The sequence below is a fragment of the Struthio camelus genome, chromosome W, assembly GCF_040807025.1.
Source record: "Struthio camelus isolate bStrCam1 chromosome W, bStrCam1.hap1, whole genome shotgun sequence".
Lineage (NCBI taxonomy): Eukaryota > Metazoa > Chordata > Aves > Struthioniformes > Struthionidae > Struthio > Struthio camelus.
The window spans coordinates 42,292,994-42,310,857 of record NC_090981.1 but is presented as its reverse complement, the minus strand read 5'-3'; the positions used below and the strand labels follow the sequence as shown (position 1 = coordinate 42,310,857).

The window sequence follows — 17,864 nt, the reverse complement described above, 5'->3', positions numbered from 1 at the left end:
CAGCTGTTGCAGCTAGGCTCCTTGCCTTTCAAAGGTCTTAAGCTTTTGCCTTAAACTTCTTTTAAATTGAGTTTGTCTTAAAATAAAATGTAGCCATGTAACCCAGTATGCATCTGTACCATAACTGTGTTCTGTTTTAATTCTGAAAACTGCATGCAACTTAAACCTTTTTTTCTTAAATAACACGACTGACTTTATTTATAACGCTTCTGTTTTTCTTTTATCAAATGATAGTAGACGAATACTTAATTTTGCAAAATTGGAAAAGCTTATAATCAGCTGTTTTTCTACAGAGGGTGTGGCCTGCTTCTCAAAGGGATGTGCTGTATTTGTCTGCCATCAGAAAGATACCAGCATTCAGTGAAAATGACCCTGAGACATGGATTGTGTGCAACTTCTCCGTGGAACATGACAGTGCTCCTGTAAGTGGTGTTTTCATTCTGTCAAGCTCTGCTTTTAAAATACCGTTTTTCTGTCATGCGATGATTGTGTTGCAATGCTACTGTAAGGAAAAAAAGCTTCTAAGGAGAAGTAACGCAATTTGTTTAAATTGGTTGATACAATGACCTGATTAAGTTGTTAAGAGCCAAAAGCTGCTTTGCCTTTTCTCAGCACTCAGCTGATTTGAGGTATTGCAGAAGAATGGAAGCAAAATTTCTGGGACATAAGATAATGCTTGAAAGAATTGATTTGTTTCCATACCACTGTCTGACAACACTGAAGAGTTCTTGTATGGGGATAAGCTTGTATAACTATGCAGATACAGATCTGTTAAACCTTCAGCTTGCCCAGGTCTGGCGTGGTTCTGTCAGACAGTAGCAGTGACTGTTTTCTTTGAAGTATTTCTGTGCTTTTTCCAGTTCCACTGTCCATTTATAATGGGAATAGTTACCAACTGATATTTGTAGATGCTAGTATGTTGTTACTTGAATGTTTTTCCTTATTCACTTGTCATAATAACTGAAGTAATTCATTACTAATATATTAAGCAAACAGGAATCTGAGGTTCAGGCATTTTGTTTTAACCCTTTCCCTGTTCACTGTGCACCTTTCTTTTCATCCGTGTTCATGTTACATCCATGTAGCTTTGGAATGCAAGCTCTCTGAAACGTGACTTTTGGAGTATCTCAGACTTCATAGCAAATTAAAATATTAATCAAGTATGCTGAAATAAACTTGGTTTGGGGCTAACTAAGCATTTCTTTTTGGCAGCTGAACAATCGATGTGTCCGTGCCAAAATAAATATTGCTATGATTTGTCAGACCTTAGTGAGCCCACCAGAGGGGAACAAGGAAATAAGCAGAGACAATATCCTATGCAAGATTACATATGTAGCTAATGGTAAGTATAATTTTTGCGATATGGCATTCGTCGTGTATGCTAATTCTGGAGACTTGAGTGCTGACGAAAGATTGATGGAATTTTCTTTTCAACTTATTTTTAGGATCACATTTGTGTTCTTTATGTTCAGAAAGACCTGAAATCATGTGCTACAGCAATCAATGGAATCATTCATTGTGTGTTATTCTAGAAGGAATAAATGAAAATAGTGTGTAGCTCAGTCCTAAAAACCCCTTTTTAGGGGAGGGCAGGAGAAAGAAACATCTGCAACTGGCTTGATTTGGCATAGCTTTTAGTTTCGGTAGTAGTATGCTTTTTATTCGTTTGTTGCTGTGAAGTTCTTCTCCTGATTCATCCTGTTAGGCCGAAAAGCTGCTGATGGTAAGGATACAATTCTTGCCCACCATGCTTGCAGGCTCTATAATCCAGTCCTCACGTCTCTGGATTTTAACTGATAGAATTCTTCTAATTGACTGCACAGTTGTCAAAGCCAAACTGTATTGTTACTGTACCCAGTATTTAGAATTGTACTAATAATATTGGACTGTTGAGATACAGTAAATTGTAAAAATTTCTAAGGGTAGCTCATTCCTTATTTTCTTTAACCACCTATTACATGGCCTCCCAAAGAGTGGAAGTCTGAGCAATTATTCATGACTCCAGTAACCCTTTCCCTGTATAGTAGTGATATAATTTGTTTTAAATCTGGTATAAATAATATTGTATGATGTTACACTGAGGGGGCTAAGCTGCTTTGGTTTCTATTTAGATGTTTCCAAATTATTTTAAAAAGCTTTCATTGACAAATCAGGTGTTGAACCATGATTATATGAGAAGTGGCAACTTTCAGAAAAATGCTTGACCTCTGAATTTGAACGTATTTTAGGATCTGTTCAAATTTTACTTAAAATGCTTTACAAATCTATAAAATACTGACATGAAGGAGTTCTGCAGTCAAATGCAATAATTATTGAGAAGTTAGCAAACCATAAGCTGACTCTTATTTTCTTTAAAACAAGAACTCAAATCTTTTTTCTGTTGTTCCTTTAGAAGTACTTAGGGAATGGAATCTTCCATTTGGGCATGGGCTCCAAAGACTCACAAACCCGATATTGTGTTTAATGTATTCTGAATAGACTGGCACCCTAAAAATGCACTGAATTTGGGTTTTAAAATAGTAGGAAGTGTTACAATACAAGTTGTAAAGGCCTAAAAAAAACCAAAAGAAACCCACCAAAAAACCCTGCTACTGATTGTTCTTGGCTGTTATTCCAGAAAAGGAATTGCAGCAATAAATCTTCTTTTCTGGTTTTTATAGGATTTGCTGTGTCTCACTATGTCTCTCTCCTACTATTTTTACAATCATGCAACCTGAATGCTGCCCTGCTTTTCAGATAATGGCTGAACTCCGTATGGGAGCGCTTAGCCTAATCCCCAATCTTGTCTGAAGTTGGAATCTGACATAATGAATATTCATATTATACACCCACACGTTGGCCATATACATGGTTTGTGGAACTCAATTTAAATCCAGCTTGATGTCTACTTCTAGTGAACCCAGGAGGATGGGCACCAGCATCAGTGTTACGGGCAGTGGCAAAACGAGAATATCCCAAGTTCTTGAAGCGTTTTACATCATATGTGCAAGAGAAAACAGCAGGAAAGCCTATTTTATTTTAGTATTGGCAGGTATGCTTTTTTTTTTTTCTTTTCTTGCTTCACTGCTGTCAATACTTAAGGCCAAATAAAGGAATCTAATCTAGAAATGTGTTATCACCATTAGCGTGAACGTAATGCATATTTTCAATTCTAGCTCTGATCAAACATCTGATAGAATATTATGAAGGCCAAAGCATTTTTCTTTATTGACAGAATAATTCTGATTTAGGATTTTGATTAATAGTGGAGCCCCTCTGACAGAAGAAAAATTCAATCACTGGCATATTTAAAATGCTGTCTTACATTTTCAGTCTTTCTGATGAGCCCAATAAAGGAATTTACAGAGGCTTTCTGAAGTCTGTGGATGTATTTCAGTGGTCTGTGTCACTGGACTAATCTAAATGATTTTAAAATTTAAAAACTAAATGATGATGTGGCAGGAAATGAAAAAAGCATTCTGAATTTGTCAGACATAAGCCTTTGTGCTAAATAAGTCTTTGGTTGTTTTTTGTGACAGTATGTAGATCCTTACAATATACTTCATTATGTACAACGGTAGTGTCAAACCATTGAATTTCAGCTGCTCAGCAGTATTTGGTAGTTCTAACGTTAAAGCGTGATCTGAAAATGTGTTTTCTACCACTTTTTGTGCATGACTTCAGGCTACCTCTGTTTTTAGGTTCTGTTTGTGATGTCAAACTCCAAAACTCTTAGTCATTTGATCTTTCTGGAACAGATAGCCCTGTAATATCTGATTCATGTTTTTAATTGTATATTGTTAGAGAAGTGGTGTAGGTGAACCGTTAAAAAGTTTTAACTGTCACGCGTGAGCTGACAGTTCAGATATGATGATAGTGTTTCTAAATCATTTGAGGGATTTAACAATTTCTTACCGTTTTTTGTTTTCCTGCTAGTGTTCAAAATTCATTTTCTTTACCTTTCTCCAGTGATTGGAGCAAGACTGGGTGAGCATTCCGCGCTGGAGAAGTAACCATGTACAGAGCACTCCATGCTGGAACGAAGGATCTACAGTCTTTTTATGGCCCAAGTTTTAGGCTTTGTATACCGAAGTGAAGAAATGTTGCAACACCACGAGGCTGACTATTTAACGCTAGCGCTCTCCTGCTAACTTTTCTTGCTGAATCAGTGTGTAATTATAAATACATGTATCGATAACATGTATATGGCTCTATTTTTATTTGCTTGCTTTAGAAGAGGAAGAACGTACAACTTTGAATCACCAACTTTAAGGGTTACTGCTTTAATTTTAAACAACTTGCAGAATTTTACCGTCAACCCTTCCGAAGATACTTAAGCAGTTTTTGTGCATGTCTAAAAAGCACAAAAGACAAATGCACATATAGCATACTGTATGTGCTTTATATGCACAAAAATCTGTGGTATTTAGGGGGGAAGGGGAGGAGTTCAGTAAAGCCTAGGTGACTTATTGGCAGGTTTTGTTTTCTTTGTATAATCATAGTTCATTGCTGCTGGTTTCTATAATGAATCATCTTGTTATGTAAAATGTCAGTTAATAACTGAGGGCTGTCAATATCCTTATGACTTTGCCTTTTCTATTGTCTTACTCTTATGAAGATCTTTGGGTCTGAAGGAGCAAGAGTGTGAAAAGCTTTATTTTTTTCCAGATATCTTTATATTTCTATTGTATTTTTTAGTTATGTAATATGTGCTACAGAATTTTTGTTATTAAACATGATCCAGAAATTTCTAGGTAGATTCTGTATGAGAGGGCGTGAAAGCTAGAAGCTGAAAGCTAGAAGTCATCTGTCCATGCTAAGTGTGGACTGCTTTCTTGCATGATATCCAGGGCTTTCCTAAAGCTGTGAGAAGGTACACTATAATATTTATTGAAGCAATTTGGACTACACAGGACAACATTCCCAGTCTGGAAATGAGGATGAGTACATTATATTTTGATCCTGCATGTTTTTTTTCCCCTCACCTTAAAGTCGTGCTATGAGGTTCATGTAGAAAATGTGAGTCACTTTAATACTTACCTCTTAATCAAAAAAAACAGCAGAGCTATGAGGATGCATAGTTCTTACTGGGAAGTTCCCCTTAGTTGCTGTGAGAATTTAAGAGTCAGATATGTTGCCTGCCTTTGATCCTGAAGATGCTCATTAGGAGAGAACTGTGGCAGACCAGTACTTACTTATGAGATCTTTTTATTCATGTCCTGTAGTCAGAGACTATTCAGAGACTGCCGGGTGTTTCACTAACCTGTATATCTCAAAACAAAAGATTCAGATATATTTTTTTCAAAAGAAAGCTGAAAGTCTTATTTGATATATTGTAGTAGGTGCCTGAAAGTAAATACAAGATAGTTATTTAATGAAGATTTGGCAAATGATTAAATGTCATCTGCACAATGTTGAAAAAACTTTTGTCTGTTCATCTTCTCTATAGAGATGAGAGCATACATAATACATTACACACATGCACGCAGACTTCATGCTCCATAACTTTTCCTTTTTTATTTGCCTTTCTCTAATGGTGTGCATGGAATATGCCTTATTACAGAATTATTCTGTTAATTTGAATATGTAGAAAAGTGCCTATATGGTAATGCTAGTAAGGCAGATAAGATAAAAATTTGTACATGTTTACTATATCACCAGTGAGCATTTTATATAGTGATGTTTAAAAAAAAAAAAATTCTTATTACCTCAAATGTACTACATCTCTCTTTTTACAATCAACCAAATGATGGTTCATCCACCATAGCCACTGATGGGAACTTTAAAAAAAAAAAAAAAAAAAAAAAGAGGAGGGAAAAAAAAGGAAAGAAAGAAAAACAAAAACAAAGAAAAACTGTCCAAAATAGAAAAAGTTTTAACTCCTTATTTGCCATTTCTGGTAATTGTTGTTGAACACAGGCAAGTAACTGTTTCTTAATTTAATTGGATAGCTTTATTTTACAAAGGTATGGAAAGTTTACAAAGCAGTATATAAATCTTATATCATTAGTTGCATTTGCACTAAATGTGATGTACTTTTGTGATTTATTCTGTAAATAAAATTACACTACAGATACTATTTGTAAAGAATACATTTTACTTCTAGATGACGGCACTGGTACTTCTCTACAGCTAGCCCTGCCCAATCAGATCGGTAAGAGGTTTCTGACCGAATATGGAAGGAGTTATAAGACTGAGACCCTGAAGAGGTCAGTCAGTACCTATAAAACTATCAGTAGACCTCTCAGATCGTCCATGTGTGAGCAGCAGTTATATCCTTCCTTCCGGAAGGAATCCTCCTTTTATAGTTTTAAAAGATTTTCCTTGTCCCTTGAGGCCACCCGTTCCTCCAGTGCCCCACATACGTGCACTCTCAGTTCTCCTCTTCCAGTTAATGGAACTGTTGCATTGATACAGCGATGGTTTTCATCCCAGAAGCAGCCCCTGACTGGGGCTATACTGGATGTTTTATAGGTTGAACGAATTTGAAGGACTGAGAATGCAGCTATCTTCTCCATCAGATCCTGTTTTCTGAATGATATCTGCCTCTGTTCTGGAGAATTTGGATATGTTGCCAAACTAGATCCAAAAGAAATTACTTGATAGAACTTGTATTGGCAATAAGGATGAGAGATGGTCGTTCTGCTGCCTGAAAATCTGAACATCGTATTTTCACCAATTATCTGTAGAAAAGATGTCATGCACTTTGAAAAAAGTACCTTTTACGTAATTGGGCTGAGCTGGTTTATCTGAAGTTGTGCCGATTCTCTTTAATCAGATTGTCCACCTGTATTTTTGTCAAGTTGTACAGATAACACTGTATTTGAATTGCCACTGTTCATCTACAGACTCAAAACATGAATCATATTTTTGAGTACCCTGAGTGTGTAGAGTGTAACTGTTTGTTCTATAATAGCTTTATGATCCTAATGATAAGTTTTAAAAATTTAAAGAAGTTGGCTCTTCCATGTTACAATCACAAATTTAAAACTAGTATTTAAAAGTGAAAAGTATTAAAAATATTATGAAGAAAAATCCTGGTTTGTACTTATTTTTAAACACATAGTGCTTTGAAGAAACTTCTATTTAAAACATTCTACCTTGTATCCAACTTCTAGATCATGTATGAAATTATAATACTATAATGCACGTAAAACTTAACGGGAAAGCAGCTTTCTTGTATTATTAAGGTTACTGACGTGAAAACTTGAATGACACATTAGCTGTCTTTATATTGAAAAGCTCAGTTTGTACTAGCGTATCAGAATCGTGTTCAAATGTTTTATATTGAGACTACACTTTATGGCAGCATCTCCCAAAATGAACTGAGAAGTGGTAAACAACTCTTTTTTTTTTACTAGGTTTTGTTAAGTGTTGCCTTCTAAAATTCACTTTAAGACTTCAGTGCATGTATTTGTTTCTATAAAGGGAATGGAGACCTCTGTGTATCAAATAACACTGTGCATGTTATTTTGCTGGCTTAAAACTATATTTTATGATAATGTGCTAATTCCCACTTCATGTGGGAATTCCCACTTCACCCGCTTCATCTTGATCTTTAAAGTCTTCAGCTATCCACCTGTCATCAAAGACTCGAAATCCATAAACACAGGTCATTGCTGCACATGTGTCTGTTGGGGCTGCTTTAACCTAGTCAGCTGGAGCAAGTTCCCAGGAGAATCTGACCCAGTAGGTCTGACCCAGTAGGTGGCACCTCTTTGCGATCAGCAGATTCAGCCTTGTGCGTGTTTACCCAAACCTGTGTACTGCTGAAGAGTTTAGTTTGTGCAGCTGTGGATGATGAGCTGGACTAATTGGACCATGGTCGGCTTGGTTATTGTGATTTTGGTAGTCTCAAAGATGATTTCCTCTGTATTGACTGAAGGTTTTATCAGCATAAAAGGAAAAAAGAGTAACTACGACTAATAAGCCAAGATCATCACAAAACAAAAGCTTTTGTCTCCTCTTGTACAGGAGTAACATCGTTAAGAATGTTTCCATGGGAAGAACCCAGACCAAGGACTGAGAAGTGTTTGTCAGGGGAGGAACTTTGTGTTCTTTCTAAAGCATGAAGCATTAAGAACTATGCTTCAGTAGGGCACGGAACTATGCTTCAGATGACCTTCGGTAGGGCAAACTTTATTGATAGCAGGAATAGCTGATGCTTCATGGATCAGTAACGATCCTGCCTTTATTTGTTGTGCAGGGATTTCTGCTCTTTATGTAGTAATCAATAAAGCTGCTGAAACATTACAAGAAGGTAAAACTGGAGAAACAGTTTGAAACAGAAAGCATTACTTAGACAGAAAGAAAACTTACCAGAAATCTTCAAGAGCTTGGCTGTATCAGGCCTTAAGTACAATGCAATACATGCAGAGCCCTTATCTGACCCTGCCTTTGCAAAATGCAGTTATTGTAGCTGGCCAAAAAAAAAAAAAAAAAAAAAAGGTAGTAGAAGGGAATACAGTTGCATTCTTGGTCTCATAAGTTATGCTTGTAATTTAAAAATACACAGTTGCTAGCAAGGAAATGTTGGGTACTTTACGCAGTCATGTGAATAAGTTAATTTGGCTCTAGAAAATGAAAACAATAGGATTATGCCACACAATTTACCAGTGCACTACCAGTAGTATTGCTATTTTAGTCTTTGGCTATAAAAGTTTTGCAGGAAGAGAAAAGTATATTTGAGTTTTATGTGCCTGAAAATGTTCATTTTTCCCACCTGTAGCCACTGACACAATGCTATTTCTCTCTACGCATCTGCCTCTTCTATGTGTAGACTGCAGCTAGAATAAAGACAGCTTGGTAACGTGGATTACTGCAATTTTTCGGTTTTAAGCCAAGTCTCCTTAAAAGGAACTTTTTTTGGAGAAGTTAAACCATGCAACAGTTAGTCTGTCATCTAAAGCTTCAACTTTACTTTTATTAGAGGGACCTTTCCATTCAGTCCCCTTTGCTTGAGCTGGTCTGCCTGGAATTCCATGTGGGATTTTTCTCTCTACCACCATTTCAGTAACAAGCCTTCTTTTCCCCCCTTACAAAAAGCAGTGTGCTTAAATGTGCACAGTTTGAGTACCTTCTCCGAGTTACATTTTCAGAGAGGAGAAAAAATACAGGAACAGGGAAGATCTGAAGCGACTATTCACTGAAGACTGAAGTCTGAAGTTTCTTTCACCCTACAGCATGTTTTTAGTGCCTCAGCTAACCTTACTCCAGGAGATACGTTGACTTCTTTGCTCTGTTACTTTTCTGAGCCTTTAGACTGAAGTTGATGGTCAATGGCATGAGCACATACAGCCTTGTATAGTCACTTCAGCAAGTCTTTTGTGTTTTTGTCCCCACATGTGCTAATTATCTTTCAGGGTCTTCTCCCAAGTTATTTTTGGATGCAATGGGAAAGGCCTACCTACTTGCTGTTTTCTATGCATCTTTGTGTATACTTAAAGGAAAGCACCCTTTGAAAAGCTAGCATATGATGCTGAACTCTTCTGATTCACTGAATTGCTTTCTAAGATTTCATGTCACAAGAGACAGGCAGTGCATCTTCGAAGCCTGTGGCAAGAGAGATTCCCAGCTAGCATTACCCAGGCAGGATGTGACACCAACATTGAGGAATTCCACCAGGTGGGGTGGGATTGCAAACTGAATGATGGAGCAATGCAGCAAGTTCAGCCTCCTCCTACAGCCAGTAAAACTACGTCATGTAACAACAGGAGCCGTATAGAACGACGCTAAAGAAACAGATCCAAAACCCTAGCATAGCGTGCAATCTAACAAGGGTAAGTCATGCTTCTGTATGGACAAAAGAATGGTAGATGTGTCCTCACCCTCAAAATGGTTCAAGCCTAGGTAATGACCAAAATCACATAGGCTGTGTCATCATTTACACGCTATTGGAAAATCACTGCTGTGTGTTCAACATAATGCCATTCTTTAGCCAGCTGGCTTAGCGAATCAGTGTTAAAATACTCAGTTGTTCCTATGCCTTCTGACCTAAAGCATGCATCAGGGGAACATTTGAGATGCACACACTCAATGAGCACTAATCCAGTTACCATGGTTTATTCTGCCCAAATTCCAGTGTTGAAAGCAGTTAACTTGAAATTTCTTCCTAAAGTTTCACATAGGAGTGGTGTTTGGCAGTCATTACCCTTAGCTGGTATACGCCGAGTAGCGTGTTAAAAGGCGACAGTGTCTCTGGCAGAGGGTGCTGCATTTTATTAGTAAGTGAAACGATTGCCTTCTAAGTTACTGCAAAGTATGAGAAACTTAAATATGCTTTTGTTATCTTTATTGGTTTTCCCAACCTTTTTTGTTTAAACTATATTTGAAAACTCTCAAACATAAGTTTCAAGTATCACTGAAATAAAGGGTAAGGAACTATCCTACTATGGAGATGCTAAACAAAACAGTTGTTGCAGTAAAATTCGGAGCTGTATGGTACTCTTAATTGTTTTCAACTAAATGAATCTTACTTGTTTCAGTTTTGTCTATCACCTAGCAGGTGTGAGGGTTCTAATACAAAAAAAAAAATCTGTAATTTACTATCTTATTAGCTGAGATTATCATACTCAACTTCAGTGAAATAGATGGAACAGGTAAAAGGAGATTCTGAATACCTCTTGCGACTGTAATATTGTTAAACTGCGTTTAAATTCTAACGTTGGCTATTATCAGAAACAGTTCCACTATAAAGTATCTGCTGTTCTAGCTGCTATCTATATTATTACTATTTTACTGTAAAAAGGTTTATACTTATTCTCTTATACTGTGTAGAGTTCCTGGTTTTATACTTTTGTTAAAGAACACTTTCCATCTCTTGCGTTAAGGGATATTCACTTCAGGTATTAGTTGCAAGAAAAAGAATTGCTACGTAGTGTGCGAGTATGGTGTTTAAAAAAAGCAGCACTGAGATGTGGATACACAGAAGGATGAATGCTAGTAAGTGTGATGTTTTGGAGTGTTCGGCCCTATGTTTTCTAACTGACTTTTTCCAAAGAGGAAAACTATTGGTATTCGTGTTTTTTTGGTATTTTGAATGGAATTATTCTTAATTTTTAAGTGTCCTTTTTTATTCACATCTACAAATGAAGAAAAAAGAGTAACTGCAAGTGATGCAACATCGATATGCAGTCCTTTATTCCCCTCCCCCAGTTTTGATTTGCCCTCAAAAGGTGTTTTAGAAGAATACCCCCTCTGAAACATTACCACAACCAATGCCTTGATTGCCCACCTTCTCAATCACATTAACCTTTTGGGGTCAATTTTTTCTAGGTGAACCAAAGGCTTTAGTTGCTCAGCAAAGTTCCTCATGTCATCAGAAACGACATCCTGTCCTGCCGGCGCTACCACATTAAGCTCGACGAGGTAGGAGAGAGACAGCGGCTCGATGCTGTCGGTGTTGCCTGGCATGAGGATGCGGAAGATCTTGTAGACGACGATCTTCATGATGCCCTTGCGGAACACGTGCCCCTTGGCCACGAACTCGTGGTCCATGCGGAAGCCCATCTCCACCAGGAAGTCCGTCAGGTTGTCCGAAGTAGCGATGTCGACGCAGTTGCGCACCAGGGCATGCCGGTTCTTGTCTCCGATCTCGGGCTGGCCCAGGTAGCGCAGGTGCCACGGCATGCCGCTCTTGTCCATGGAGCGCCGCGCCCGCAGCACGAAGGGGCTGGCCTGCTGCCCCTTCAGCAGGAACACCATCTCGTGGTCCAGGAAGGTCTCCGGCTCCATGTTGTCGCACAAGCCGCGCAGCCGGTGCAGCAGGCTCTCCAGGCTCTGGTCCAAAACGCTGCCTGCGGGGCACAGAGGCGGCTCCTCAGCGGCCCCCCTCGCCGCGGCCAGCGGCGCCGCCCGCCCGCCCGCGCCCCGCAGGCCACCGCCGCCCCCGCCGCCTCCCCCCCCGCGCCACGACCGGCTGCCCCTCCGCCGAGGCGCCCCGGGCCTCCCGCCGCCCGCGCCTACCTTGGAGCAGGTACTCCATCATGTTAATGGTGCCGCCCGTCACGGGCATCATGGTAACGGGCGGCGCCTCCATGGTGCCGCGCAGCCCGGGCCCCGGCCGCCCGCGACGCGACCCGAGGCCGCGCGACGCGCAGGAGCGGGGCGGAGCCGCCCGCGGCCGCGGCGCCGCGGCAGCGCCCCCCCGCGGCCCGGCGGCGCCGCGCGGCCGCGTCGCCGTGAGGCGCGGTGAGGTGAGGTGAGGTGAGGTGAGGTGCGGTGCGCGGGGGCCGGGCCCGGCCCGGTGGGCGAGGCCAGGCCGCCCCGGGGCCGGCGGCGGCGGCGCGGCGGGGCCCTGGCTGGGGGCGTCCGCGGCCCGGCCCTGCCGCGGCCGTTGGGGCCCGCGGCCGCTGGGGCCCCCTCAGCAACGTGGCGCCTCTGCGCCGCGGGCGGGGTCGTTCAGCGAGCAAATAACGGTATCGGGGGCGATCAGCGCTGCTGGCCGTCACCCACTGCCTTCTTTAACGGCCCGGCTAAAGGAGCGGACTCTTCTAATTAAGCAGTTAGATTATTCTGCTTTTGAAAAAAATTTTTTGGACCGAGATGGTCTGTACGGAATCAGCGCAGTAGGAGGGAAAATGTATTGTTTTCTGGTGCATACTGATACTTTCAATTTAAATAATTCACAGCGCGCTGCATGTAATTGCCCTTTTTCTACTGATCTTTCTTATTTGAAAATTTAAAACGGTAGTTTGCTGATTCGGGGGTTTGGGGCGTTTTCTGAAGTGTAGTAACTAGTTTAGTTAAAACTGCTAAAAGCAGAACGTCTCGTCTTTGGTGTCTTTAGCAGTGAAAGCTGCAAGTAACATTTGTGTAAGTTTTTCAATAGCTGTATCCCAGTTTGCCTCTTACTACCTGTTACACCTGTGCAGGGGGACTGATTTCGGAAATCAGTTTGGGAGCTGTCCGTCGGTAGTTTTTTGTTCAGCACTGGTCTGTGTAAAGGTACAGTAACAAAGGATTTAGAGCAGGAGGATGCTGGGGGCTTGTTTGCAAATATCTGTGGTAACTGTAGTATAGCAAGTCGTTTGCAGTGCGTGACATAGGAATTGAGATACAGTTTTAGAAAGCAGAAATCCAGCCCCTCAGTTTTTCCTCTGGACACTGCAGATTTTGCCCCCTTCTTTCTAGAGGGGAAAGCCTCCATTTCGAAAAGTGATCAGTCGTGGCGAGTTTGTAGCAGTTACAATCAGTCTTACAGCTCACAAGTTCGGAGCTATTTTGATTTTTCCTGTGTCGTTTTTGTACAATCCTTGTCGTTTTTGAATCCTGTGTCATTTTTGTAACAGCTCTTCATGCCACGTGGAAAGTAAACAGTATAACATGTGTCTTTCCGTTATCAGTTAGTATCGCCACGTGGTGGTGTTGTCCCCTGTGTCCCCTAAATAAATATTGTAAATATTGACACAGGCCAAAGTCCTCCAAATGAGAAACTGCAAAAATGTACTCCACCACCATAGTAATAGTTTTTTTTTTAAGCCTTGATATATCAGAGCTAGTCGGGAGTACAGCCCTAAAGGGCACAGTAAAATTCAGCAGGGATCTGGCTGTTGCCGCCAGAAGAAGCCACACCCCAGGTAACTGCCACACTGTGCACAGTGTACATATTGCTCTGATTGCTGAAAGAGGCCTGTGTTGAAATGAATGAAGAAAATAGTAAATAAAAGGTTTGACCAGCGGTTTTAAAGCTTCCTTACCCTTGTAAGAACGTGAATTAGGTTTTCTCCTGCATACGTGTCAACTTTAGTGAACGTGGTCATAATGCAGGATGAAAGAATTATTTATATTATAAATACATATATAAGATATAAGATAGCTAGGAAAAGTAGAAAAAGAAAAGTCAAAAAGGCACTTCAGTGTTTTGCAGGTATAGTTTCTATAAGATATCATTTCTTTCCCTTTTTCCAGTGATAGAGTTTATTATGTTGCTTAACAGAGGTACATGACATCATTACCACAAATGCTTGAGAAAAACGATAGTAAGAGGAGGGCTTCTACCTTTCTATTTTGATATGCAGATTATTTGAAATTCCCTAATTACAGCTACTTCAGTTAGCTCTCTTGCACAGTCTGAAGAACTATGCAAAACTGCAATGCAGAAAATGAATGTTACCCTAAACTGGAGAATGCCAGTAGGACTAGACAAAACTGGTGAGCACAAGTGGCTTTTCTCCCCTGCACAAACAGAACGTCCCCAAGTCCCCTCACCAGTTGTGTCTAAGGTAGCACTGGCACAGTCCTGTAGCTACTTGGCTGCTTTAGGGCCTTGGTGTTGGAGGCCCTGACGTGCACCTTTATACTTTAAAGATATCTTAAACGGGGCCTTTTTCTGCACTTGCTGAAGATAGATGTAGCAGGCACAAAGGACAGCTGATCAGACAGATGGAAGAGAGAGAGTGAAACTGGGATAGAAATAGAGAGTAAATACCTTATTCCCAGCCACCTACCTAAGTTCCTTTCAGCTCCTTTTAATGCCTTTCTTCTACATCTGTCTGCGTCACGGAAACTGGATGCACGTCTTTGGCCAGGCCTTTAGCTCAGCTCCGTATCTCAAAATTTCCAGTGCACAGAGCAGAGCCCTCCCTGTGAAACTCCTGAAGGGAAATGTCTGACGAAATGTGTGATCCAGCCCTGGTTTGTACGTTGAGATAGCATGAACAGTGAGGGAAGGTCAATTAGATATAAGCTGGATGTAAATTTTTTTCTTTCTTGTTATTAAAACTTGCACTTTTTTCTAGCCATCTCACAGGCTTGGGGCTGAATCCTCATTTTGTCACCTTTATCTAGCAGAACTGCTTTCAGGATAGGCATACAACACTTTCCATTCACTGGTGGTGAATTCATAACTAAGAGCCTTCCCCCCCCCCCCCACAAATCTGCATGCAAGGCTGCTACAAAAAGAATTTCTCCGTTCAGTTACATAATAAGCAACATGTATAATGAGTCTATTACATAATTTAAAATTTGTAAAGTTGCTGACAGAATTTCAAAACTGGGCTCATTCATTAAGTAATTTCATTTCTTAGCAGGTAACTCAAGGACGCTTCATTATTCTTAGCCATTTCACCACAAGTAAGGATGTGTCAATTGGTGAGAGACCATCTTAAATTAAGGGCATAGATAAGCTTACAGAGAGTGACAGAAAAAGAAAAATCATGTAACTGATGACCTATAATTATTATTAGGCTCAGTATAATACAAATTATAGCTTATTCTGCGCTGTCTAGCAAAGTAGGAAAATTTTCAAGTGAGAGAGTTTAAAGAGCTGACCAGCCTAACCCATGGTGGCTTCCAGAGCTGGCTCTTAAACTCTTATTACCAAAACAAAGGCTGAAGTTCCTTTTAGTTTTCTACACTATTCGAATGCGTCCCTTAGATTTTACGTTACCATTTTTAGTGTGCTTTGTTTTAAATATCAATTATTCCATGGGAAACCCAAGACAGTTCCTGACAAAGTGCTAGTCTGTTTATTCAGAAACTCTTCTAACAACAGTGATGTCTCTCCATGTCTCTGGTAGGCCTGCCCATTTTACTCACTAGCTGGGCAAAAGGGTGGAAACATTGCCATTCATTCTGAGGGTGAGGTATGGTTTTCAGTGAACCTTGACATAGCTGTTTGTCAGCAGAGTGACTGCCTCCCTTGCTGTGACTGAAGGCTAATTTTCTGAGAATGTGGATTAATGATTACGCAGGCTAAAGCATTAATCCCTTGGGATTGCCTTCCACTTGTTCTTAGAGCCCAACAATTTATTACAGGGTAAATGGGAAGCAATTTGGTAAACTATGTTGTGGTAGCAGCTGGAGAACTGGAAGCTACACATCTATCCGACTAGTCTTGCTTGATAAACTTGCCAAGGTCTGGTCTTTCGCCCGGTGGTTCTAGGTCAGGCTAGTCATCGGTGTAATTGTAGGGCAGTTGTGCCTGCCAGGAACACATATCTGCTTGGTTCTTCCCCCGAGGCAAGAGAGGCTCTGTGAAGCAGGGAGACTGCTGCTATAATGAGCACACCACTTGAAGCCCAAACCATCATCTTTGTTTCAGCAGGCATCACTGTGCAGCATAAGCCTTCCATAACCAAAGCCAAAGAGAGAGGGAGAAGGCCAGAACCTCAGCTATGGGTTGGAGAGAGATGACATGCCTTAAAAAGCATGCACCTTAAAGTAGTAAGGGCTCTCGATCCACTTCAAAAGGCAGCTGAAAGGACAGGGAGCGTGAGCTATCTACCCCAGCTTTTTTCAGGGCTGTATCCACGTTATGTGGAAAGTTCACATGTGCAATGCTGCCAGTAGTACCAAGGATGAAAATTATGCTGCACACAGAAACACCCAGAGCATGCCTAAACTTGAGGACTAGCTGGTTCACTCACACTCTTCTCTGGGAACCGGTACGCAATGCTTGTGCTAGGCGGTCTGGAGTGCTGTGTCCAGTTCTGGACTCCCCAGTACAAGGGAGACATGGCACTACTGGAGAGAGTCTGGCAAAGGGCTACAAAGATGAGGGGACTGGAGCATCTCTCCTATGAGGAAAGGCTGAGAGAGCTGGGCCTGTTTAGCCTGGAGAAGACCGAGAGGGGATCTCATCAATGTGACCCCTTCCAACCTTGACCATTCTGTGGGCCCCTGCTGGACTTGACTTTTACCCATTCAATAACTAAGGAAGCATCTGCTACAAACTTCTAGCTTAGCTGTGTTAGACATGAATGTGATTTGTATCATCGCTTAGCTGTGTGAGCAGACGCCACGAGTCCTGCCAGTAAAATGAGGTAAGGTGTACTTAGCAGATAACTTACTATGCTGGCTAAGGAAAAATCAAAGCAAACGAAAAAAATCAGTACAACTGGAGCTGCAGAGCTTCAAGACCTCACAAACCTGAAATTCATGAGAGCAGGAAAGGAATGGGACACAGAAGGAGCTAAACCTCTAGGTAAAGGGGGCAGCAAAGTAGTTGTAGTCAAATACAGATTTACTGTTTTACATTTTTCCTAGGGCTTTAAAACATTTGAAAATTACACCCTTACCTCATGTAGGCTGCTGCAGCTGTTTGGTTTTTCCCAAGGATATCTTGTACTGAAGTTTTGCTACACAAGCTTTGCAGTGATGTTGAAGTATTCTGTACTGCATGCATCGAAATAAATAAGAATCACTGAGTTCCCCCTAAAGCCTTCAACATGCATGAAACACTAACCTCCAATTCTGGCTTAAAACCTGTAGAACAAAAGAGACTAAAAAAGAATCCAGGCTACACTTTATTGCAGGTTGTTGGACATTTACGTGCTCCCTTGGGAACTTAACTACATGGCTGTAGCGCATGGGCCTGGAGCTCTAATCTTTTAGTAGTTTCCAAGATTTTTAGTGGCATACTGACTAAAAGCTTAATCACTTAGCTGCTAACACGCACTATGAAGTTCTTACCAGGACTTTTAATATCAAGCAATTCTTGATGTGGTACTGACAGGTTCTTTCACTCTTCCAAGTTAACCTGTCTTGCAAGAGCAATATATAAACAGCACTACCTATTCTGCTAAATTACATTTCTCTGGTGAATGCAGCGCTTCAAATTCAGATACCAAGTAACAGATAAAAAGCACCTCTGAAAGTTTTTTGGCGGACACATAAGAGACTGCCAAAAGTATAATTCAACAGTTATCGGGAGGATAGGCGAGAAACACCCAAACAGGCTTCAACAGAAGATATCACTAATGCCGAAGTGAATTAGTTCTCCCATCTGGACAAACTGAATAATTCAGTTTCAAGGAGAATAAATGTGTACCAAACAAGGTGAGAAGTTCTGGTATCATATCCCTGCTGCACTGAATGTTTTATATCTGGTCTTATTTTCCTTAACCCTCTTATTTTATGTTGCCCACTAAGCTATGTCACTAGGT

The 17,864-nt window shown here is 40.7% G+C and overlaps 2 protein-coding genes across 3 annotated transcripts in view; one reads left to right on the top strand and one right to left on the bottom strand.

The window, feature by feature from the left end:
• The window catches only part of CERT1 (ceramide transporter 1), a 79,755-nt gene extending 71,327 nt beyond the window's left edge, over positions 1–8,428 (top strand). For both annotated transcript variants that reach the window (XM_068925526.1, XM_068925525.1), the window contains 4 exons: positions 294–422; positions 1,213–1,342; positions 2,895–3,031; positions 3,949–8,428. In XM_068925526.1, the coding sequence (XP_068781627.1) occupies positions 294–422; positions 1,213–1,342; positions 2,895–3,022 (387 nt within the window). In that variant the 3' untranslated portion in view covers positions 3,023–3,031; positions 3,949–8,428. The remainder of the gene's footprint in view (positions 1–293; positions 423–1,212; positions 1,343–2,894; positions 3,032–3,948) is intronic.
• A 2,663-nt stretch (positions 8,429–11,091) lies between these two features.
• On the bottom strand, positions 11,092–12,112 carry LOC104152986 (mediator of RNA polymerase II transcription subunit 18). The gene is made up of 2 exons (XM_068925549.1): positions 11,944–12,112; positions 11,092–11,774 (listed from the first exon to the last, which is right to left on the bottom strand). The coding sequence occupies exons 1-2, from the start codon at positions 12,014–12,016 to the stop codon at positions 11,221–11,223; spliced, it is 627 nt and encodes a 208-aa protein (XP_068781650.1). The 5' UTR covers positions 12,017–12,112; the 3' UTR covers positions 11,092–11,220.
• Positions 12,113–17,864: the final 5,752 nt, after the last annotated feature.

Bases quoted from the DNA above. Each gene is read 5' to 3' on its own strand.
- LOC104152986 (XM_068925549.1), bottom strand. From the start codon at position 12,016: ATGGAGGCGCCGCCCGTTACCATGATGCCCGTGACGGGCGGCACCATT. The intron at 11,775-11,943 runs GTAGGCGCGGGC...TGTGCCCCGCAG, and splicing joins GATGGAGTACCTGCTCCAAG to GCAGCGTTTTGGACCAGAGC.